Below are 23,537 nucleotides of genomic sequence, written 5' to 3'. Positions count from 1 at the left end.
AGGGAATTTGTTGCAGGCACATCAAAGTATTTAAATAGGGGAACTGCAGGATGGGATTTGGGATTTAGAAATAGCACTCTGAATATAGTGTGGATTTTGGAATACCAGACAGAGAGAAGCTAGTAGACTAGAAGGTACATAACTACATTATAATGAGAAAACTCTAGGCCCGGCAGGGTCCCACACGTCTATTAATCCCAGTAGCTGGGGAGGCTGAGACAGGGGATTACAAATTCCAGGCCCACCTCAGCAATTTACCCAGACCCTACCTCCAAATAAAAAATAGATCAATGGAGCAGAGCTCCTTGGCGCAGGCCTGTAATACCAGCGGCTAGGGAGGCTGAGGGGGGAGGATTTGAGTTCAAAGCCAGCCTCAGCAATTTAGCAAGGCCCTACACAACTTAGTGAGACCCTGCCTTTAAATAAAATATAAAAAATAGGTTGGGGATGTGGCTCAGTGGTTAAGCACCCCCTGGGTTCAATCCCCAGTACAAAAAAAAAGGGGGGTGGGGTGGGGTGGGGAGAGAGAACTCTAATTTAAATTAAGGATACAAGTGACCTGAACTAAGATACACATGACCTGAACTAGGACTGCGTCCAGTAGAATGGTGGTTAAAACTGGGGAAGGGGAGTAGTTTGGTTAGTTTTTTAGTCTTTCAAAGATCTAAAGTTATTTTTTTGAGGGGTGGGAAGAGGGAGGTGGGATGTTCATATCAGGTTGACCAATAGAACCTTGAGAAGTAGAGGGATTGAAACACTTTAGAAAGCAGCAACACAGAACCTCAAGCAGATCAAAATGTTAAATGTAGACTGTTCATAATCACCTACCTAATACCTACTCCACCCTGAACCAATATACTTCTGGTCATGCTGGGAAAACTGAATAGTTTAAAATCTTCTCAACCTTGAAAATACAAACCCACCGTACAGTATTATGTATTTAACATTTATTTGTCAAGCTGTATTCTAAATTGTTTATTTTTCCGGTGCTGGGGATGGTGCTACTTAAGGTTTATGGGTTGCATTATTTCAGCTTTGCTAAGATTCTGGGAAGCTAAGAAGTTAAAAAAATGTGCCCAAAGTGAAACTGGGGGTTGAATAAAATTAGTTTAATTCTAAAATACATGCTTCTAAGCATCTGGCTACACCTTCTCTCCAAAGGTTTTACTCAGTTCAAACGAGCGCCGTTTTTCTCCACGAAAAAACCGATCAACTGCACCAGAACTGGAGAGAAGTCACCGAAATGGTGGTTCCGCGCAGGGCGTCTGTTCCTTTACGTCATCACGCTGCGCGGCCGCCTCGCGCATCACATGCTCTGGGAATTGGTCGGCAGATGGCGGGGTATGTAGGGTAGCAGGGATACGTGCCCTGCGTTTCTGTGGCGTAAGATGGCGCTGCACTTTGCACGTTCTTGGCGCTTGTACAGCTGGGGAGCCAAACGATGTGGGGCTGCCGCAGGGGAAGCCCGGAGAGGTAGGATTATTACTTTTTACTCACGTTTGCCTCCTAAAGTTTCTGGCTGTTATTCCCGGAAGCTGCTCAGACAACTTCAACCCTGTCTAGCCATCTCCCCTCCCCCTCTGCCTTGGTTTTTCGATTCTAACCCTCAGACCCTATCTACTGACCCAGTCCGAGTTTTTCGGCTCTCGGGACTGTCTATACTAAAATGATGACCCCCAGTCTTACCAGCTTGTTTTTCTTTTTTTTCGTGGGGCTGGGGATTAAACTCACCGGCGTCTACTGTTGGGCTATATCCCCACAACTCCTTTTATTTTATGAGACAGAGTTTCACTAAGTTGCCCAGGCTGGCTCAGAACTTGCAGACTTCCTGTCTCAGCCTTCTGATTAGCTGGTATTACAGGCGTGCTTAACTTCTCCTGGCTTCCAGCTTGCCTTTCAACTCTTCCTTGCTTCCTTGTGATCTCCTGAGTTGCCTGCTTCAGATCAGAATATAGCACCAGCCCTAAGGTTTTAACCACTGTCATCATCCAGTCTTTTTGCTCCGCCCGCAGGCATCAGTTTCAAACTGGAAGAAAACACTGCCCACAGCAGTCTGGCACTCTTCAGAGGTGACACAGGTGTCAAATATGGCTTGGTAGGATTGGAACCCACCAAGGTGGCCCTGAATGTGGAGCGCTTCCGGGAGTGGGCAGTGGTGCTGGCAGACACAGCGGTCACCAGTGGCAGACATTACTGGGAGGTGACAGTGAAGCGCTCCCAGCAATTCCGCATAGGAGTGGCAGACATGGACATGTCCCGGGATAGCTGCATCGGTATTGATGATCGTTCCTGGGTGTTCTCCTATGCTCAGCGCAAGTGGCACACCATGTTGGCCAACGAGAAAGCCCCAATTGAGGGTATTGGGCAACCCGAGAAAGTGGGGCTGCTGTTGGACTATGAGGCCAAGAAGCTGAGCCTGGTGGATGTGAACAAGGTCTCTGTGGTCCACACGCTACAGACAGATTTCCGGGGTCCGGTGGTGCCTGCTTTTGCTCTTTGGGATGGAGAGCTGCTGACCCACTCTGGGCTTGAGGTGCCAGAGGGTCTCTAGTATGTCCATTATTAGAGTCCCTAATCATACTCTTGGCCAGTTTCCAACTGAAAGTATATGAAGACCTCTATCTCCCACAATTCATTGTTGGGTCCTCTGTGCAATATCTTAGTCATTTTCTGTTTCCTACCCCATGAAAGCTAGGCATACGGTCAAGGTTTCATTCAAACTATCGTGGGTTTCCTGGGCACCACAGGTATAGTTTCCCATACTTTGTTCCTTTAGTCGCTGTGCCTCCCATACCTCAAAACTATTCAGTCTTAGGGTCTTGTCTTTTAGCTTGGTTGAATTTATTCACTATGCTACCTCTCTCTCCCTTTATCTGTATGTTATTTGTTTGTTTTGGGGTTTCTATCAAATCTCTCCAGAGTAAATCCTTTCTACCTCTGGCTGGAGGAGTGGTGCAGTCAGTGACTTGGTCCTTCCTCTGCAGCACCTACAGAGTCTGGTCTCTGGTCCCTCAGTCTTTATTGACTCAGTGGGTCAGAGTGAAAACAGAACCCCCAAGTACCTCAGCGCCAAAGACCCGCAGCTCCACACAGATGGCAGCTATCCTTACCCTGAGTCCATTTAACTTCATTTGTACACCTCCTGTACCCAGCCAATCCATCATAATCATTGTGCCAGTTATAACTGTGACAAAGGGAAAAGAACTAGGGAGAAATCTAGGGGATTAGTGTCAAAAATATTATTATTAAGAAGTTCCATCTTCATTTCTGACACAGTTAAAACTCCAGAGGAAGGAAGGCACCTAATGTTTTGCATAGTCCATTTTTGGGTCTATTGAGACTCAAACACTCATTCCCATTAGCAACATAATACACTGATCCTAAAACCGTACTTGGGGTTGAGGGTGAAGTAAGTGAATATGTACATGAAATGTGTATTGTTTGGGCTCTGTCTGACCCTGTGTTCTATCTTATTCTACCTTCTATGATGGTGATAAAGCTGGAATACCCTGAGGGAAAAAGAGAATGACTGAGTTTAACAAAAGTAATTTGTGTAATTAAAGTTTATTTGAGCACAAAATACTTTCTCTGTCTATAAAATTGCTGTAGCAGCAGCAGGTTCTGGCCAAGGGGGACTGATCTCTCCAGACTACTAAAGCTGGGTACATAGGCTCCCTCTTTCTCTCACTCTGATTTATACATGTGCATGGTAGCTAGAGTCCTTCCGTCGAAGTATGGTTTCTTCAAGAGAGGACTTGGCTGAAGACCTGTGATGGTTTTGAGTGGACCAAGCCATTAGACCATAATGCAAACTGTCCATGGATAGCTCTACAAGTGGTATCCCTTGGGGAAAGGGGTATTTTAACTCTCATAGAAAGCACTGGCCTATGTCACAAATGGCTTTCTTGGTCCCCACTGAAGAAACTCTCCATAATACTTTTTTGGTAGTTATGGATTAAGTGTGTGGCCAGCACATGCTTTTTTCTTGAGCAGGGACTGTCCATGATCTGTTATTCTCAAACCATGCTCTCTAAGTTCTCTTTGGACAGGGCCTCAGCTGCTGCTTCAGCCTGAGTCTCAGAGAGTGTGTAGGAGTCTTGGTAATCTTGAAGCAGTTTGACCACCTCCAGGTGGTTGAATTGCACAGCATCATCCAGGGGAATGTTGCCCCACCTGAGGAACAATGAGCAAGATCAGGCAAAGGAGACATGAAGAGTGATGTAGTTGTATATCTGTGCATGGTGGGTAGTGGGCAGTGTTGGAGAAGCTGTGCCACCCTCCCTTCCATGCCCCCCCGCACACTTTTTTTTTTTAATATGTATTTAGTTGGTGATGGACCTTTATTCATTTATTTATATGTGGTACTGAGAATCAAACCCAATGCCTCACACATGCTAGGCAAGTGCTCTATCACAGAGCCCCAACCCAGCCCCAACCCTCCCCCTTTTTAGCCTAATTTTTCTTACCTATCCTTAACAAAAGGGTTCACTTTGCAAGCCTCGATCAGAAATTTAACAACTTCTGTGTGTCCTAGGAATAGGGGCAGAAGGAAAATGATAGGCTACAGATCCTAAACCCATTTGTACAGACCCTTGGCAGCCAGAGACTGTTTTGAGAGGAGAAAAGGCCTCTTTCCATTTTGCTCCCTGTAAACACCCAATAATAGTTTGGCTGCCAGCTGAATTGTCAGAACTAGTTGTTGGCCCTGGAACCTTGAAGACACATAAAACAGGGTATCTTAGTAGAAAATAAGGGGCTTATGCTCTGCCACCCACTTAAATCCTTCAGATACCTTCAGCTGCAGCAACATGTAGAGCTGTGCGGGAGTCATAGTCTTTCTGTTCCATATCCATGGCTGACAAGGCAAACCTGAGGTAGTAGAAAGTGGCTAGGATTACCCAGATCAGTCTGTAATCACTAATGTCCTTTCTAATGTGGAGTCAGACTGGATGGGCTCCAGAAAAAGTGAAACAGTTAATGCTACAATCTGAAGGCTATATAATTTGTTCTAGATGAGACTATAATTCCCACTTCAGAGAAATGAGATTGTGATGCTTCCAAAAGCATTACTGCCTACTTGTAGTACATGTTTGTTGATGTTGGTAATCCACTGAGGCAAGTTAACTATGCCCTTAACACTCAAGTTAATAACACTGTCATTTATTAAGTTCTTATGTGGTAGATACTTTGTTTAAAAAACAACAACAACAACAACAAAAAACACTTAAATCTGCATCTATTCACTCTAGGCCTCAAGCTGAAGCACTTAACTGTTTTGCTATGTGGCCCCCTAATAAGATCTCTGACCAGCAGTATTTTTGCTGTGAATATCTGATTATGGTAAAATTACCTTCGAAGAGCTGAGACATCTCCACTATAGGCAGCAAACAACAGATTTACCACAGTCTTGTTCTGGAAGGCAAATCATAGCCATCTGAGATTAATTGTGGCTTTGACTCTGCCCTTGCCTAGTTCTGCCTTGTGATGGCCTCCATGGATGCTTAGGCAATGAAGCATTACATCATAGTCTGTTTTGAAATAATCTTATAAGGAACCTGGGGTTTTCCTTACCCGAACTTCTCCCCCTTCACGTCGTGGGTCTAATTTCCGAGCACAGTGCCTCAGGTTGTCATAGTTGTGGAAGTTAAAGAGAGACACCAACTTCTAGAATTGCAAGCCAAAGATATTGTTTACTTATTCCTTGCACTTGGTAGGAGCTCAAAATTGCTTTATTTACTTAAAGTAGCTACCACTAAATAAACATATTGCTTAATTCAAAAATATTAAGTGGGCTGGGGATGTGGCTCAAGCAGTAGCGCGCTCGCCTGGCATGCGTGCGGCCTGGGTTCGATCCTCAGCACCACATACAAACAAAGATGTTGTGTCCGCCAAAAACTAAAAAAAAAAAAAGTTAAAAAATTCTCTCTGTCTCTCTCCCTCTCCCTCTCTCTTAAAAAAAAAAAAAAAAATATATATATATATATATATATATATATATATATATATATATTAAGTACTACGTGCAGAATAACTCACCTGGCAAAAGTTGATGCCTCTATGACTGTTCCCCAGCTTGTCCAGTGGAGGTGACAGACACATCATTCCCATGACATTGGGTACCACCAGGAGGATGGCTCCTGACACAGCTGATTTGGCTGGCAGGCCCACCTGGGGAACAAATTTGAAGCTGAGGATGAGCTTGGGGTCCCCCAAATCTAGGAAAACAAACAAGGTAGGCTATTCTAAGTGACTGCATGGGCAAAGCCACAACCACCTCAACCTTTCAGACTTTTCTTATTCCTTGCGCTTGGTAGGAGCTCAAAATTGCTTTATTTACTTAAAGTGGCTATCATTAAGTAAACTTATTGTTTAATTAAAAAATATTAATTACTATGTACTTAATATTTATTTAATTAATTCATTGATAAAGTTAGGAAATGTTAATTGAAATATTAGCACTCTGCTAGCTAGAACTAGGGTAAAGTCACATTCTGGTGGTAGATGGTAGGCAATAAACAGGCAACAATAAATAATTACTACAAACTGAGAAGAAAAGGAAAGTGCTGTGACCAGTGGTGTAGGTGGACCCATCTGAGATAGGGAAGTTAGAAAAGCCTCCTGGCTGGGGATGTAGTTCACTGGTAGAGCTTGCTTGCATGGGGGAGGTCTTGGGTTCAGTCTCTAGCACTGAAGGAAAAAAAAAAAAAAGGGCCTCTCCTGAGAAGTGACACGGAAGCTGAGACCCAGAAGAGACAGCCATAGGAAGGGTTGCACAAGAGTGATTCAGAAGGTGCACCTTCATGTGTTTGTATTTGAGGAACTGTGTCTGACAACATCCTGTGAGGATTCTCAGCCTAACAGCCTAGCTGGAGATTTCTGAATAAGAAGCAGGAACAAAATTCCATCTCTCTATTTTCAGAGACCAGTGTCCTGTTTTGGCACAGGGCTCACCACTGATAGATGGCAGGGCCCAAAACACTCACATGGAAGGCAAACTGGCCCGAGAAGTCATACATGCCACAGGAATGCATGAGGCTGAGGGTGTTGCGCACTGCTTCAGCACTCAGAACGCTCTCGCCTGTGATGGGACAGATCCCACCATTGGCAAGGGTGGCTGCCATGACACTGCCTGATTCACAGGTGACCTCCACGGAGCACAGCTGTGGAGACAAGGGAGAAGTGAAGATGTAATGTGGATGTGAACATGGTGCTTTTGGGAGTAGAGCAGTGTTCTTAGCATCTAGATCTTTCAACAAATTGATTGATATTCCTGACAGAACCATGTGAGGAGTGCCCATGTGAGTAAGAGAAGGAAGGCAGTCTGTCCTGTTTCCTTGGCCCTCAGGGTTTGCTTACCTGAAAGTAGAGATCAAGGGCAGCCATCATGTCCACCCCCTTAGGAAAGCACTGCAAGGAAGAAGAGGGAAAACATTCTCTTCAGGCCATTGAAAGCCCCTTTCTCACTCCAGGGTCTCAGCCAAATTTCCCAACCCCTACTATCCTTCCACCAGCAGCAGAATTCCCAGAAACTCTACTGGCCTTCCCAGTTACCTTCTTTTCCTTGAGATAATAGCCGATGGCATAATTCCGATCCCCTGTTTCCTTCTCTGACTGGAATCTGAAGCAAACACCCAATTTAGTGCTTAATATTTGAGAGGTAGGTATGGGGAGAAGGGGAAAAATTGCCTTCCCTGAGAGACACAGAACTACATCAGTGCCTTTATAACTTTTCACAGTAATATTAGAGGACATATCTGAACCTAAGCAAATACTCAGCATAGCTTTGTTGTAAAAAAACAAAAAACAACCCCTAAAGCTGTCTATTCATCTAGTCTTAAGAACACTGGTGAGACTCTGGCTTTGAGGTCTTGGCAAGGCCTTAGACACAAACCATCGTGCTACCTCTCCTTACATATTAACTAGAAATTGAACAAATTATTTCACAAAGTAAACAAATGTCAATGAAGGGGCTCAGAGGAAGCTAGGAGGCCAAAGTTCCTATGGAATTCCTCCCTAAGATCCTCTCATCCCTCCCCCAATCCCATGTGTACACACACCACCCAGTGTGTTCAGATAGTTCTGAACAAGGCCTTACGTGGCATTGCTGAAACCCATGAATTCATTTCCAGCCATTTTGTTCAGATATTGCAACACCTGGAAGAAAAGAAGGGCAAGGGAGGCTCACCTGACCGAGAACTCCTACTAAACACATCCCAGGCTGAACAGCTCTTCTGAACCACTCAGCCCTTATCCCAGCTTTGCCTGAGAGGACAGGGACTTCAAGAGGATTTCCTCCCTGAAGCAGCAGATGCCCACTCCTCTGGAAATAAGCCTTCTAGTATGGGTGCACATGATACTGGGTCTAGAGCCAAGTACTTGGGGCAGCTGGAGGGGTCAGCATGACATGGTGAAAGGCAGCTAGGAGCTGAGTAGCAAGGGAACTTACAAAATCAAACTTCTCTGCTTTGTTACAGTCCATCTACAGAAAAAGAGAGAGATGTCAGTGTCTCAAGCCAAGGAGGATGACAAAGGAAAAGTTCAAGCACTTAGTAGAGTTAAACTTGCTACTGGGGATATATTTTACAATGACCTTTTTCTTTGTGTCTCAAAGACAGGGTTTCACTGTGTTACCCAAGCTGGTCTCAAACTTATAGGCTCAAATGATCCTCCTACCTTAGCTTCCCGAATAACTGAGTCTGTGGGCACATGTCACCATGCCCTGGCAAACTTCTTTCCTTTTTAAACAACTGAGACCTTTTTTGGCGTGTGTGTGTACTGATTTTTTTTTTTTGTGTGTGTGTGTGTGTGGGGAGATTGAACCCTGGGCCTTGTGCATGCAAGGCACTATCAGCTGAGCTATATCCCCAACCCCTATATATTGATCTTAAAAAACAAACAATTTAGATTTTTTTTATTAAGGCACAAAGGTACAGATAGCTTCACACCCTCAGTGAGCCTGAGTCCCCCCACTTTCATTCTCTCTCTGAACCCTTATCTCTGACTCCCTATTATTTATTTTCTTGCCTCCAGTCCTGTCTCCAAGTTCTACTCCTCTCATTCTCATCTTTTTTTTTTTTTATACCAGGGATTGAACCCAGGGGGCACTTAGCTACTGAGCCATATCCCCATCCCTTTTTGTATTTTATTTAGAGACAGGGTCACACTAACTTGCTTAGGGCCTTGTTGAATTGCTGAGGCTAGCTTTGAACTTGTAATTCTTCTGCCTCAGCCTCCTGAGCTGCTGGGGTTTCAGGTGTGTGCCACTGCACCCAGCCCTGATTCCCATCCCTTAACATACCATGCTAGAACCTTAATTTAGCTCATTCTGACTCCCATGCCAATCCCAAGACTGAACGGAGTGATAGAAATCGGATGAGTATATCTGTTGCATATATTATAATATCCAACTATATTGACAGCTGACAATGAAGCTAAAGATTTTTTTTCCCCTTTTGGTGGTGCTAGGATCAAATTCAGGGTCTTTGCAAGTGCTCTGCCATGGGGCTACATTCCTAACCCTGAAGCTAAAGATTTTAGTTGAGTCAAGACCAATATGGCCAACTTAGATGGGAATGGGATGAAGCAGGTCCCAGAGACAGGGCTGTAGATAGAACCATCACAGAATAGTGATAGAGACTTGGCTTGGTTTCCTACCCCCAGACTCACTGCTTCATGCACAGGTCAGCTAGAGTCAACACCACAGGGACTCTGACACCTGAATTGCTGGGGGAAGGGTTATTAACACCACCTTCCCCAGGAGGGACTGTGATTGGCTTCAGAATGTTTCTGCCCACGCTGCTCCCAAGTTCTTGCTTAAGCCCTGGGAGACCTACAGCTGATGGGCTTGCCTGACACCCTTGCTCAAGGCCAACTCACAGTTCTAGGTGACGTGAATAACTGCCCTGGCCTGGCCATTCACCCTTCTTTGCATGTTTCCCTCACCCAGAAGTGGCCAATCGGTGCTTAATAATGCTGTCCTCCCCCTGTCTCTGGCATTTGGCCCTTTATCCTAGGCAGGGGTCAGGATCTGCTCACTCCTCCAAGGGCCTGGAAGCTCTAGATTCTACTCATGGGTGGGGGCAGGGAATAATATAGGATGAAGGTGGAGGAGGTGATGCAGCCTCTCTTACTGGCATCCTCAGCATAACACACGGATCCCTGTTATGCTCATACAAAGCCTCCTGGGAACCCTTAAAGGAATCAGTATCCCACTGGTCTCCCTAGAGACCTTAACAGATAGGAGGGATATAGGAATAAGGGGGCTTAGAGAAGAGTACCTTTCAGAAAGTTAGTGTGTCACTGACCTTGATCAGGGAGCTGACAACAATGGCACCAGCATTGACCATGGGATTATGAGGAATTCCTGGGGAAATACAAATTGTGCAGGGTATTATCTGTCACTGAACAAAGACTCCTTTACAGCCTGCCCTCTCTGTAGGTTAAATAAGAAAGATTTCTTTGCTGGGGTAAAAGGAATATCAGTGCTAATCAGGAAAAGCAGTGTTTACAGCCGTACCACTCTGATCATGCTTGATCGTCTCTGATCTCAGAAGCTAAGCAGGGTTAGGCCTGGTTAGTAGTTGGATGGGAGGAAAGGCAAAGAAACAAATGAAAAAGGCTTGGGGGAGGGAGCATGAATTTGGTCTGAGCTCTGGGGGTGCTCACCTTCCTCATTGAGGGAGAGTTTGTTGTAGCGCAGGCCGCTGGGCTCCTTGCCCACAAACTTATGCACGTAGTCAGTGCCTAGGGTGCTTATGGAGATGGCATAGGTGAGGGGCTTCACGCAAGACTGCAGGCAGAAGGGGATCTTTGTGTGGCCCACAGAGTGCCTGGAGGCAGACAGGTGCAATGAAAGGGGTTGGCCTTTGTTCTGTACCTGTGCCCTTCCTCCCCTTCCTCTCACCTAGCATCTCACCGTTGTCCATCCACAGTACATAGGGAGACACCCCACAGGTCTGGGTTTGACTTGGCCAGGTGAGGGATGTAGGCCGCCACCTGGGCAGGAGTGGGTAGAGAAAAAGGAGAAAGATGGATGTGGAGAAGAGTATGGAGTTCAGGATCAGGAGAGTTTTTTTGATAAAAAGCTAAATTCTGACTCCAGCATGGCAAATGGATTCCCTTCTGTTTGTTGTTTCCAGAAACTCCAAGCCTTAAGTCCTAGGGGATCTTATCTATCTGTAGCCTCTGTCCTGTAGTGATGGCAATAAAGCTCATGGAAGGTTAAAAAGGAGAATTCTGGGGTCAGCTTCCTGTTTTGATTTTTAGACTCAATTACTATAAGTCTCTGACAATTCACTTGACTATGCTACTATCTCCACAGAAACCTAGGATTCCCTCACTTGCTCTAGGAACGTGTTTAGAAACACATGGAGCTATTTCCCCATTTTTAGAGGTTCTGCTTCTCATTTCGCATCCTTTGGATTCCCAACCCCGGGAAGTCTCTAAGAATTAAGGTATATCTGGCCCAGAGACCTTGCCCCTCCCTTATTCCCCCCAGCCCTCACTTTGCCTCCAGTGAGCTCTTTGGCATCCTCAAAGATGCGATCCACATGGCCCGTGAACTCCTCAAAATCAGGAATGACAAACTTCTTTCGGAATGCCTGGGTCAGGAGCACAATGTTGCTGCTCACACACCTGGATCCCAGACACGATTGCATTAGGGGGCTGCAGACATACAGCAGGGACTCACTCTGGAGCCATGGAGGTTGGGAATAAAGAAGGTTGTAAGTGGTCATGTGGTTTGAGACCAACAGCTTTGGCAAGTCACTTTATCATTTTGGTTTTGAGTTTCTTCACCCCTAAAATGAACAATAGTAATAACATGGAAAGATACCTCAAGACCTAATGTCTTGGGATATAAGAAAAAAATAATTACTAGAATAAGTATAGTATATCATTTTTATATTTTAGAAATCCTAAGTCCTATATTTATGTATATTCATATATATGTGTGACTACATAGGATATTATCTAAAAGATATCCACTAATCTGTTAACAATGTTTACTTCCAGGAAAAGGGGCTAGGACTGGGAGGAGAGGGAAATGAGAACATATATTTCTATATTGTTCAGACTTCATAATGAGTATTCATATATTACTTGTGTGATAAATAATAAAACAAAATGAAGTGTTGAATTATACAATCCCCAAGATTTCTATATGCTCTGATATCTGTGTCCACAGAACAGTTTTGAAAATAATGCCCTCATTTCTGGGGCCCTCACTTTTGGAAGAGATTTCGGTCCAAGAGGCCACCACTGCTAGACTCTTGGACCATGTGGTGCATCTGACTCATGCAGTCCCGGAGCCGGGGATCTGATGTCTGCAGTCCGGTGGCCTTCAGTGCCTTTAGGGGAAAGAAGAGGCCTGGTAAATTTAGCTCAAAGAATAGTATTTTAATCCTAATAGTCTTTCCCAATAGATACTCAGTTACCTCAATCCCAATTACTACAAAAGATAGAACAAATGGATTTGGAAACTAAAAGGGAATGAAGCAGCTTTGAAGGTTAACAAGGGATTCCTGCCCCTTTTCAGCTAGTTGTGTTTAATCTGGCCGTGGGGCAGAGATGGGATTGTCTCCTTAGCCTAGGCATCTGTTATTACCCATCTGTATTCTCTGCTCATGCAGTAACCCATTAGGTGTCCTGCATCTGTCCTACCCTCCTTTTCCCACTTTCCATAGATCTAAGGATTAGGGTTCAGAACAGGTAGAGGGCAACTTACACTAGTGAACTTGTGGATGGGGATTCGTTCCTGTCCCTCAGCAATAGTGTAGAAGAGCAGATCACCGAGGCGGGACAGCATGCCACACTCTGATGCATCACTGTTTGGGGGCAGAGATAGGAGAGGAGGGCAGGAGCCTGAGAATCACTCCTTGCTCCTCCTCCTTGAACATGGGCTGATCATTAGATGAGTGTCCTCATTCTGTGTCTCCTCCCTAAACCATCTGATCTGTCCTGAGAAGTTGTACTTCTCACTTTCTAGCTTTTGCTCATAACTAAGATCTTTATTTCTACCTGCCTACTTGACACTTCTAGACCATAGGCACTGAAAACTCAGCATGTCCAAACCTAAGTCATCTTACCTTCCCATCTCTTTTCTTCTTGTGTTTCCCATCTGGGTCAAATAAAATTACTACCACCTGGGTACTAGGCTGGAAATGCAGAACGATTTTGGTAGTTCCCATACCTTAAGTCCATGTTTGGTTGGCCACTAAAACTGGATGAATCTACCTCCATAATACCTCTCAAATCTGCCCTCTTCTTTCCCCCCAAGCAATATGGTATAGTAGAAAGGATCGAAAGTTGCTCCTTAATAGCTGTGTGATGTTGGGCAGATCACGTAATATTGTTGAACCTGCTTCCTAGTCTATAAAATAAGAGTGGTAATGTCTACTTCACATGGGTAATATGAGGCTAAATTAAGATCAAATTCCATGAAAAACTGTCTTAACACAAAGAGATGCTCAGTAAATCAGACCTCAGTAGCTCCTTGTTGTCTGTTACCTAATTGCCTCTATACACTCTTGACTCCCCAACAATCTTCTGCAATGTGCTAGCTATTTTCTTAAACTCAGAATAAATAAAAAACTTTGTGATGGCTCCCTAGTGCTTACAGAAGAAGTTATTTCTTGGTTTGGCATTCAAGGCTCCTTAGAACCTGCCAACTTGCTGGGTGCAGATAGTGTATGCCTGTAATCCCAGCCACTCAGGAGGCCGAGGCAGGAGGGCTGCAAGTTGGAAGCCAGCCTAAGCAAATTAGTGAGACATGGGGCTGGGAATGTGGCTCAGGCGGTAGCGTGCTTGCTTGGCATGCGCGGAGCGCTGGGTTCGATCCTCGGCACCACATAAAAATAAAATAAAGATGTTGTGTCCACCAAAAATAAAAAAATTCTCTCTCTCTTTTAAAAAAAAATTAGTGAGACACTGTCTTAAAATAAATAAAAAGGACTGGGGATGTAGCTCAGTGGTAAAGTACCCCTAGGTTCAATCCCCAGCACCAAAAAACCTGCCACCTTTCTTTTGCTATTCCACACCATTCTCCACACTTATTATGAGAGGTTATAGAATTATGAGAGGTTAATAGATGGATCCCCAAATGGGCCAGGACTGTGAGGTTTCCTGGACTTTACATATGCTGTGATTTCTGCATGGAATGACCTTCTTCTCCTTCAATTAGCATAGTCCTGTTCATCCTTCAAGGTCGAGTTCAAATGCCACCAACTCTGTAATATCTCCCCAACCCTCCAGATTTTACTTATGTTGTTGCTGGGGTGGCACATAAACCATTTTACTGTCAGAGGACTCTTCCCTTGTTCAACTAGGTTTTTGTCTTCCTATCTTTGAGCAAAGTGGATCTTGGATGAGAATTATCATGTTACATTGTTAGGAAGGTCCCTGTACCCCCCAAATCTCTCTCTCAATGGCTATGGCACCAAAAATTCTTTAGGCACCAAAGACTTCTTAATCTTCAAGAGTTCCTCTATTAACAGATTTAGAGGAATGATATCAGATCAAATATGACAGTTGAGATTTAGACCCTTCAAAGCCCTTTGGCCCAATAACTTGGTTTCCAGGAATATATTCACTTATCTATAAAGTTACATATTCATTGCATAATTAAAAAGATTTAAAATAACTGTGCATTCATAGGGAAATAGGTAAATTATGAGTTTATTCATATAATGGAATGTTATGCCCTGTAAATAAAATGAAATTAGGGACTGCTTTGAGTACTGATCTCTAAGATGTAATATTAACTAAAGAAGCATGTTTCAGAACAGTGTATGCAGAATGAAACTATTGATGTTTAAAAATATTCCAGTACAAAATATTTCTGGCAGGACACATAAGAAACAGGTAAAATTCATCTCTAGGAGAAGTAGTTGGGGCTGAGCAAAAAGGGTGGGAGGGATATTTTTCACTATAATATCTTCTATACTTTTGAATTTTGAACCATATAACTATATTGTCCATGAAACAAGACACTAAAAAACTAAAGATTCTCAAGAAGCTTGGCATAGAGTAGGCATGTGTGCTTTTTGGACCAGGAGGAACACCAGAAGGGGAAGGGTTCCAATTTTGGAGGAAACTGTCAAAATGCTAGTATCTGTAGGAAAGGGCGGGGCGGGGGGAGCCATATGAGGGATAATTAAAAGAGGAAAGTTTGTAGGGATGTTTGGTTATTTTGTTTTATGTTTTGCCGTATGGGAGATTGAACCCAAGGCCTCAGGCATGCTACAAAAGTGCTCTACCACTGAGCTACATTCCCAGCCTTTGTAGGAACACTTTGAAAGCAGGTCTCTGTGCCTGAATGCTGATAGATAGGAAATAATGCCACACCATTTCTGAATGTCTCGAAATTCTTTTAAAAACTGCATATTTTGGGGGGGGAAGTATTGGGGGTTGAACTCGGGGGCACTCAGCCACTAAGCCACATCCTCAGGCCTGTTTTTTTTTTAGTTGTAGATGGACACAATAGCTTCATTTTATTTGTTCATTTTTTTTTTTTTTTTTTAATGTGGTACCGGGGATTGAACCCAGTACCTCAGGCATGCTAGGCAAGCGCTCTATCACTGAGCCACATCCCCAGACCACTCAGGCCTGTTTTGTATTTTATTTAGAGACAGGGTCTCACTGAGTTGCTTAGCACCTCACTTTTGCTGAGGCTGGCTTTGAACTCGAGATCCTCCTGTCTCAGCCTCCTGAGCCGCTGGGATTACAGGCGTGTACCACCATACTACACTAAAAAATTGCATGCCTTTTGATTTAGATATAGACTGATCACCAATATAATGTTGAAGGGCAAAAAGGTATAGAATAATGTGTACAGTATAATATCATTTATTAAAAAGACAATATTAACATGTATTATATGCATTAAAATATCTCTAAAAGACTATAGAAGATATTAATGTCAACAGATGTCTCGGGAACAAAATTTCCTAGGAATTTACTCTTAGGAAATAATTGTGGGCTGGGATTGTGGCTCAGCAGTACGCCTAGCACGGGTGGGACCCGGGTTTGATTCTCAGCACCACATAAAAATAAAGGCATTGTGTTGTGTCCATCTATACCTAAAAAATAAATAAATATTATTATTTTTTATTTATTTTTAAATATGTATTTTTTAATATTTTAAAATATTATTTAAATATTTATTTTTTAATATTATTTATTTATTTTTAAATATTATTATTTTTAAAAAAGAAATAATTGTGGCTCAGTGGTAGAGTGCTTGCCTCACACGTGTGAGGCACTGAGTTCAATTCTCAGCACCACATATAAATAAATGAATAAAATAAAGGTCCATCAACACTAAAAAATATTTAAAAAAAAAAGAAATAATTGTGAGGTGCTGGGGTTGTGGCTCAGTGGTAAAGCTCTTGCCTAGCATGTGTGAGGCCCTGGGTTCGATTCTCAGCATCGCATATAAATAAATAAAATAAAGGTCCATCAACAATTAATAAAATATTTAAAAAAGAAATAATTGTGAACCAGGCATGGTGCATACACCTGTAATCCCAGTGACTTAGGAGGCTGAGGCAAGAAGATCATGAGTTCAAAGTAAACCTCAGCGACTTAGCAAGACTCTGTCTCAAAATATCTTAAAAAAAGGGCTGGGGATGTGGCTCAGTGGTAGAATGCCCCTGGGTTCAACCCCTGTACCAAAAGAAGAAAAGAAAAAAAGAAAAATATAGTGAAATTATTGTTGAAAGTACACAAAAGAGTCTATAGTAACCAAACTGAAGATTGATTAAGTAAGTTGTGGTAATGGTCCTGGGAATGTGGTTCAGTGATACAGTGCATGCCTAGAATGTTTAAGGCCTTGGATTTGATTCTTAGCAATACAAAAAAAAAAAAAAGTTGTGGCAACTCATACCATGGAATCTTTTAAAATGGTAAAATGGCAGCTATTAAAATTGATATCATATATACATATTGAAAGCCGTTCAAAAATAGAAAAGTAGGTTACCAAAGGATATGAGTATGATCTCATTTTTGTTATATATTAGATATATACGGAAATATCACAATATTTTTTTGGTGGTAGGGATTGAACCCAGGGCCTAGTCATGCTAGCAAGAGCTCTACCAACTGAGCTATATCCCCAACCACCCCTTTTTTTCTCTCTTTCTTTTTTTTTAATATTTATTTTTAGTTGTAGTTGGACACAATACCTTTATTTATAGTAAAACATTTTATTTATTTTTATGTGGTGCTGAGGATTGAACCTACGGCCTCGCATGTGCTAGGCGAGCACTCTACCACTGAGCCACAATCCCAGCCCAAATCCACTTCTCAGCTTGCTTTTCTTTCCTTTTTGGTGGTGCTGGGGATTGAACCCAGGGCCTTGTGCATGCGAGCCTTTTTTTCTTGATACTATTTTTATCTTTCTTTTCTTTTCTTTTTGAGATGGAGTCTTACTATGTTGCCCAGGCCAGCCTTGCATTTTCATTCTTTCTACCTCAGCTTACTAAGTAAGTAGCTGGGATTACAGAAGCACATCACACACTTGGCTTCTTGTTTTTCTTTTAAAAATCAGAAATACAATAAAGCTACATGTTTTTAAAAATAAACAATAACCCGAATAACAAGACTTCCTTCACCCCCCAAGTCAAAATCCTATTCTTCATGGTGCAACACTCTCAGCGGCCATCACCCTCCAGTGCTGCCAACCCTTCTGCCCAGGGAGCAGCAGTCCAAGGCCATTACCAAGAGGTTTCCTGGAGATGGAGCAGCCACAGGCAGGAGAAACTAGTCCCCTAAAAACACTCTGTTACCCTATTCACTAGATGCTGGTGTGTGTGTAGGGGAACCAGGGATGCTTCTAGCTCCCACTCTAAAGGAGAAGGATAATAGGCTTTGCTCTATCCTACCACTCTTCTCCAATAGTTATCTGGCAGGAGGGGAGGTTGGAGATTGAACAGGAAGGAGTGGTCTTATCCTTTAAATGTTCTATGTCTCTTTGAGAAAAGTAGTGGAAAAGTAGTGCATAATAATGATTATTAATAGTAAAGAATTGCCAAGCGTCATAGCACATGCCTGTAATCCCAGCGGCTGGGGAGACTGACACGGGAGAATTACAAGTTTGAAGCCAGCCTCAGCAATGGTGAGACACTAAGGAACTCAGTGAGACCCGTCTCTAGATAAAATGAATAAAAGGGCTGAGGATGTGGCTCAGTGGTCGAGTGCCTCGGAGTTCAATCCCCGGTACCCCTTCCCCCCAAAAAAAATTAAAAAAAAATAAAAAATAGTAAACAATAGTTATTGGTCTCCCAGTACCCTTCAAATACTTATTGATTTATTACCTCTCAGGACTGGAACTTCAGTGGTGGTGAGGCAGTGCTATTTTTATGGCTATTTTAACTACGTATACATATGTTTCTGAGTATCATCAGATGTCAATGATAAAACAGAGAGTCCATTTCCTGTTACAGCTATAATAGGGTAGGGGTTACTTGGACTGGGTCTAGCTCACCCTCTGAAGAGGGCAAAAATTTCTTATTCAGCATTATTTGTGTCTCAGAGAGAGGAAAAAAAGGAAAAGGTTCAGCAACCAAGTATTTCTGGGTGACCGGGAAGAGAAGTTCCACCTGGGAGTGGGAAGCAGAAGTACCCAAAGGAGAAGAATCCTTCAAATTAGGGAGCCTGAGCAGCATAAATAACAGCTCTGACTAGCTCTGATTTCTGCATCTCATGATTCCCCTCACCATTATAAATATTCTCCTCATTCAATAGTTTGGAAAGATATCCTTATTCTACAGATAGGGGACCCTGCTATGCACACACCCAATACATACGCATGTATTTGCGCACCAATAATAAGCGCCCATCACACTTTGCCTGCCGAGTACGCGCAGAAATAAGACACACCACGTAGACCCAAGTACACTTGGACCTAAAACAGGAGGCTGTTTATACCCACACATCCCCTAAAATACCTAGGAGAACCCGAGAGGAAAAGAAGGGGAGGATGGGCGGGCCTGCACACGGCCCCACACTGTGACACGTGCACCAAGCAACACTCTGCGCCCATTTTGCATTCCCATTTAAGTACGCACCTTGGACAGGCACCATCTCGAAGACCGACCTGCCCAAACGCCCTCCCGGGCGGACGGCACGTTACCGCCCGAGCTCGGCGGACCCAAATCCCCAAATCTAAAGGAAAAGGCATCGCAGGCTAGTGAGCGAGAAGAGAGGAGATGTGATGCGCTCCCTGGGGACCGGGATTCGGGCGCTAGCGAGAACAACAGTGGGAGTGGGAGCAAGCCTGTCCCCTGCCCCTGTCCCGCGAGCCTTACTGATCCTGGTGCTGTGGCTGGTGGCTGTGCGGCGTCTCCCTGCCCTGTGCCGCTGCCTCACTGAGGTGGTGTCGGACGCCCCAGCCAAGGAAGGGGCTCCGGCTCAGGTGACCCCAGCCTCCCCGCTGGCAGCGACTGCCAGCTCGGCTCAGTGCATTCTGCAGAGCTCTCATGTAGCGCATGCCCCCGGCGCGCTGCCGGCTCTGCCCGAGCGCCCAGGACGTCTGAGCGTTGGCTGGTAGGGAGGGGGTGGAGACGTTGCGAGCTAGACAAGGTGTGGGGGAGCTGAGTGAGGGAGTGCTGAGCCTGGGAGGTGAAGAGGGGCCGGGTGGGTGGGGCTGGAGCTGGAGGAGGGGCCAGTCCCTTCTTGGCTCCGGTCGGCGCCAGATTCACTTTCTTCCTAGACAGGGGATGGATGGGCTAGGAATGCCAGTGACTGGGAAGAAGTGGGGCTGGGGTCTAGGGGGTGGCGAAGAGAGGGCGGTGCCCGGGAGTCGAGATAGACCGTGCACAAGTCCAATAATTGAGGGAGAAGAAGAAGAAAGAAAGAAAAAAAAAGATGGTGGGGCTGGTGGGCGGGGAGAGGATGAGGTTACCCAATGAAAGCAAGGAGGTGGGCTGTCCGCGAGAGCCTGCAGATTCTTCTGCTCACTGGCTACTGCAGCGAGCATTGAGTGCAGGTGTAGTGGGCGGGAAAGCTAGGCAGAACGTCTGCAAAACCCTGGGACTCCACCTGATCGCGGCGGGGTTAGGAACTATGGAATTCTCTGGTAGAGACGAGAGCGGTGCCTTGAGAGAGAAGGATGAGAGTGAGCCCTATTTAGGAATGACTTAATGACCTTCGACGTTCAGAGGTCAGAACCGACCCTCAGTAATGCGCTTCACAGTGCGGCCTGCAGGCCAAAAGAGTCGTAGTCACTGACGCGCGGTGGTGGTGGTGAGTGGAGTCGGTGGCCACAAAATACCTCATCTGGAAACAGCCGCTGGGCTGGGGATGTAGCTCAGAGCGCTTGCCTAGCATGTGTGAGGTCCTGGGTTCAGTTCCCAGCAAAACACACAGGCGCGCCCCCAACACTAACTAAGGAGACAGTGGGGCGGAGGAAAAGCCTCCTTGGTGGTGGTTAGGATGCTTGGGTTATAGTTTTACCTCTCATTTATTTTAGCTTCTCATTTATTTTGTTTTCTTATCTGTAAAGTTCAGACATTGAAATAAGGAAGTGCACATGAAAATGTTTTATAAACTCTTATGCGCATCTAGAATTTTGGCTGTTTTAATCGCTTGTCCTTGTTTTCCTCATTGAGAAGAGGTGAGGTACAAAAATAATTTTGAAAACCAAGAACGCTCAGAAATTTTAGCATCTGCAACTTTCATCTTGTATCTCAACAGCGCCTAAAAACATCTATATTTTGTAGGATTTCGGTAAAGAGCTATTATGGAGTGCCAACCACTTAATTTATCTCTCCTTAACAGAGACCTGCTAAGCAGTTTTTAGTCTGATTTTGAAGATGAGGAAACTAAGATTTAGAAATTATGACTTCTTGCATAAGGTAACCCAGGGCATAAGAACCACAGAGCCAGAAATTAGAACAAAGCCTCTGGCTACAAGACTCTTTCTCCTTCATGCAGCCCTTCCCCCAAACTAACAATTTGAATTGAATTACTCTAGCAGAAATAACCCTGTCCTTAAAACAGGAATTTTCTGTATGGTATAGTACTGAAGGCCATTTCTTGAGGTACCTCTGTCTATACCATAAAATACTATTTTTTTTTTCATTTTTGGATTGAAATGACCACCAAGACGCAACCATGGGGCCAAGCGCGGTGGCACATGCCTAATACCAGCGGCTCCGAAAGCTGAGGCAGAGGATGGAGGGTTCAAAGCCAACCTCCTCAGCGTGGTGAGGCGCTAAGACCCTGTCTCTAAATAGGTCTGGGGATGTGGCTCAGTGGTCCAGTGCCCCTGAATTCAATCTCTAGTTCCAAAAAAAAAAAAAAAAAAGGTGTACGTGGGAAACTGAATATCAAAACGATGCTCTTTTGTAGAGCATGTTGTGTGGAAAGGCAGTTCTCCTTTTCCTTGGATAGGGTTGGAGGGGGTTTATTTGGTTTGAAACCAGATGGAGTGACCTCTTTTTTTTTTTTCCCCTGTTTATTTTTCCCTTTTGTAACCATTCCCTATATGCCCTATCTGTTCTCCTATCAGTAGAACTCCCTCTAATTTAGGACTCCAGCTTGCTGCCTTATGCTTGGCTTTGCGTGAGAGGCAAACTTCTGTGTCTTAATACTAAATGTAGATTCAATTTAGTATTAGTTTATATATATATATATATATATATATATATATATATATCTGGCTAATCTTATCTTTGTTTCATAGTAATATTATTTCTCTGAAGGTTTTTGATCTGTTCAAGAGAAAAATAGCATACCTTGGGGAATTTCTAAATATTACCAGAAGTTATTTGCTTCCTTTTTTCCTATCACTGCTTCTTTAAATTAACTTTAATTATAATTAGTAATGAGTTTCTCCTTCTCTACACTTATATTAATAGAAACTGATTGGGCAGTGAAAAAATATCTGGTGGTAGATTGGTGGTTCTTTGCATAGAGAACTAGCCCCTGCTTACTTTAACCTTTGAACTGATTTTGCCTCCACTACAAAATGGCTGCCTAGGCATGAAGATGGAGCATGAACTGGTGAGTTGGAAGGCCCCATAGGGTTGAGTCAAGTATAAGATACTCAAGAACAAATTTGTGCCAGGTGTGGTGGCCCATGCCTGTAATCCCAATGATTTGGGAGTTTGAGGCTGGAGGATCACAAGTTCAAGGCCAGCCTGGGTAACTGAGCAAGACTCTCAAAAAGTAAAAAGGGCTGGGTGGTAGAGCACCCCTGGGTTCAATCATCAGTACCATAAATAAATATTTTTTAAAATGAAGACATCTCAGGTGGTTAAAACTTGGCAGCATCATGTTCTTTTTTTGTTTCTAATTTGAAAAGGACACATCTAGTTTCTGTATTAAAGAATTATCCAACTCTGACCTGGGCAACTACACATGAGGGTTTTCATAGGTAAAATAAAACTTTCCTGTGTATCTCCTTTAATAGTGGACTATTTTTTTAAAGATTTTTTTTAAAGATGGACACAATATCTTTATTTATTTTGTTTATTTTTTATGTGGTGCTAAGGATCGAACCCAGTATCTCGAAAGTGGGAGGCAAGCACACTACTGCTGAGCTATAACCCCAGCCCCTGGATTCTTTTATTTATTTATTTATTTATTTTTTAGTTGTAGTTGGATACAATACCTTTATTTTATTTATTTATCTTTATGTGGTGCTGAGGATTGAACCCAGGACCTCGAAGGGAAACTGAATATCAAAACCATGCTCTACTGCTGAGCCACAATCCCAGTCCAATAGTGGATTCTTTAAGTCAGTCTTTGGCTGTGCCAGAATTTCATGGTATATGAAGGAGGATTGGTCTTAATGGTTTTGAATCCTTAAATTAAAAAAAGCTAAATTATCTGAGGTACAAAATAGGAAACTTGATGTTTGTGTTTGAAGACTTTATTTTTTATGATTTAGATGCTCTCATTTGTTCTACTCTATAGAATATAGCTGGGAAGTTAGTCCAATTGAAGGATTTCACATTTTTTTCACTATTAGTCTTTGTTAATGGTGCTATTGGGCAAACTCCTTACTGCCTTAGTTTCTCTATTTGTAAAAGATAAACTTGAATTTTACTGGGTGATTGTACATTCTGAAATAATCGGCTTCCATTAACTCAATGAGTATCTATTTGTTGGACTATAGTGTGCTAGACCATGTGCTGGAAAATCCAAAAATTTAAAAATTAGGGCTGAGGCTGTGGCTCAGCAGTAGCGCATTTGCCTGGCATATATTAAATGAAGGTCTAAAAAAAAGAAGGTCTATCAACAACTAAAAAATATTAAAAATTAATTAATTAAAAACCATTTTAATTAACCATAATTTTGGACTGGTCTTTAATTTCTGGTTTTGGGAGAAATGAGAAATGAGAAAGCTAATGTGTAAAATTTCTAATGAAAGATTCTGTGATGCAGATATTCAGAAGGAAGTATAAAGAAGAAACACCTAACTGGGCTAGGATGAAGGGCCATTGAGTTAAAAGGGGAGAGAACCAATTCTTGGGTATTCTAGACCGAGAGCTGTGCAAGAACAACCAGTGTGAAAGATACATTTGAGAGACTCT

The 23,537-nt window shown here is 43.4% G+C and overlaps 3 protein-coding genes across 9 annotated transcripts in view; 2 read left to right on the top strand and 1 right to left on the bottom strand.

Annotated features, from left to right (window-relative positions):
* The first annotated feature begins 1,315 nt into the window (after positions 1–1,315).
* Spryd4 (SPRY domain containing 4) lies at positions 1,316–3,580 on the top strand. The gene is made up of 2 exons (XM_046466662.1): positions 1,316–1,473; positions 2,013–3,580. Exons 1-2 carry the CDS (start codon positions 1,389–1,391, stop codon positions 2,549–2,551), a joined length of 624 nt encoding a protein of 207 aa, XP_046322618.1. The 5' UTR covers positions 1,316–1,388; the 3' UTR covers positions 2,552–3,580.
* On the bottom strand, positions 3,549–19,599 carry Gls2 (glutaminase 2). Of its 6 annotated transcripts, XM_046466660.2 has the most exons (19): positions 19,305–19,358; positions 19,065–19,161; positions 12,725–12,824; positions 12,226–12,347; positions 11,505–11,664; positions 10,916–10,995; positions 10,666–10,829; positions 10,305–10,363; positions 8,447–8,479; positions 8,096–8,154; positions 7,552–7,618; positions 7,357–7,407; positions 6,984–7,160; positions 6,037–6,168; positions 5,572–5,664; positions 5,351–5,412; positions 4,793–4,869; positions 4,467–4,530; positions 3,549–4,173 (listed from the first exon to the last, which is right to left on the bottom strand). In XM_046466660.2, the coding sequence occupies exons 3-19, from the start codon at positions 12,803–12,805 to the stop codon at positions 4,017–4,019; spliced, it is 1,638 nt and encodes a 545-aa protein (XP_046322616.1). In that variant the 5' UTR covers positions 12,806–12,824; positions 19,065–19,161; positions 19,305–19,358; the 3' UTR covers positions 3,549–4,016. The 6 variants fall into 6 exon arrangements, with proteins under 6 accessions (XP_046322616.1, XP_046322612.1, XP_046322613.1 ...); XM_046466656.2 differs by lacking the exon at positions 19,065–19,161 and having other exon boundaries at positions 19,305–19,598; XM_046466657.2 differs by lacking the exon at positions 19,065–19,161 and having other exon boundaries at positions 11,505–11,634; positions 19,305–19,597.
* A 421-nt stretch (positions 19,600–20,020) lies between these two features.
* The window catches only part of Rbms2 (RNA binding motif single stranded interacting protein 2), a 72,117-nt gene continuing 68,600 nt past the window's right edge, over positions 20,021–23,537 (top strand). For both annotated transcript variants that reach the window (XM_046466785.2, XM_058586160.1), the window contains exon 1: positions 20,021–20,158. The gene's annotated coding sequence lies outside the window, so the exon portion shown is untranslated. The remainder of the gene's footprint in view (positions 20,159–23,537) is intronic.

Source organism: Marmota monax, unplaced genomic scaffold (genome assembly GCF_021218885.2).
Source record: "Marmota monax isolate L192 unplaced genomic scaffold, Marmota_monax_Labrador192_F-V1.1 WCK01_AAM20220418_F8-fsc00151, whole genome shotgun sequence".
Lineage (NCBI taxonomy): Eukaryota > Metazoa > Chordata > Mammalia > Rodentia > Sciuridae > Marmota > Marmota monax.
Note: the sequence above shows the minus strand (reverse complement) of the source record. Positions and strands in the feature narration are given on the sequence as shown.

What these genes read in the sequence shown, in the direction of transcription:
- Gls2 (XM_046466656.2), bottom strand. Translation starts at nt 19,486, where the DNA reads ATGCGCTACATGAGAGCTCTGCAGAATGCACTGAGCCGAGCTGGCAGT. An exon ending in TTGTCAGCTCCCTGATCAAG is followed by an intron (nt 8,480 to 10,304) that starts GTCAGTGACACA and finishes CTTTTTCTGTAG; the next exon opens with ATGGACTGTAACAAAGCAGA. An exon ending in CGGGCCAGTTTGCCTTCCAT is followed by an intron (nt 6,169 to 6,983) that starts GTGAGTGTTTTG and finishes TTTGTTCCCCAG; the next exon opens with GTGGGCCTGCCAGCCAAATC.
- Spryd4 (XM_046466662.1), top strand. Translation starts at nt 1,389, where the DNA reads ATGGCGCTGCACTTTGCACGTTCTTGGCGCTTGTACAGCTGGGGAGCC. An exon ending in CGCAGGGGAAGCCCGGAGAG is followed by an intron (nt 1,474 to 2,012) that starts GTAGGATTATTA and finishes CTCCGCCCGCAG; the next exon opens with GCATCAGTTTCAAACTGGAA.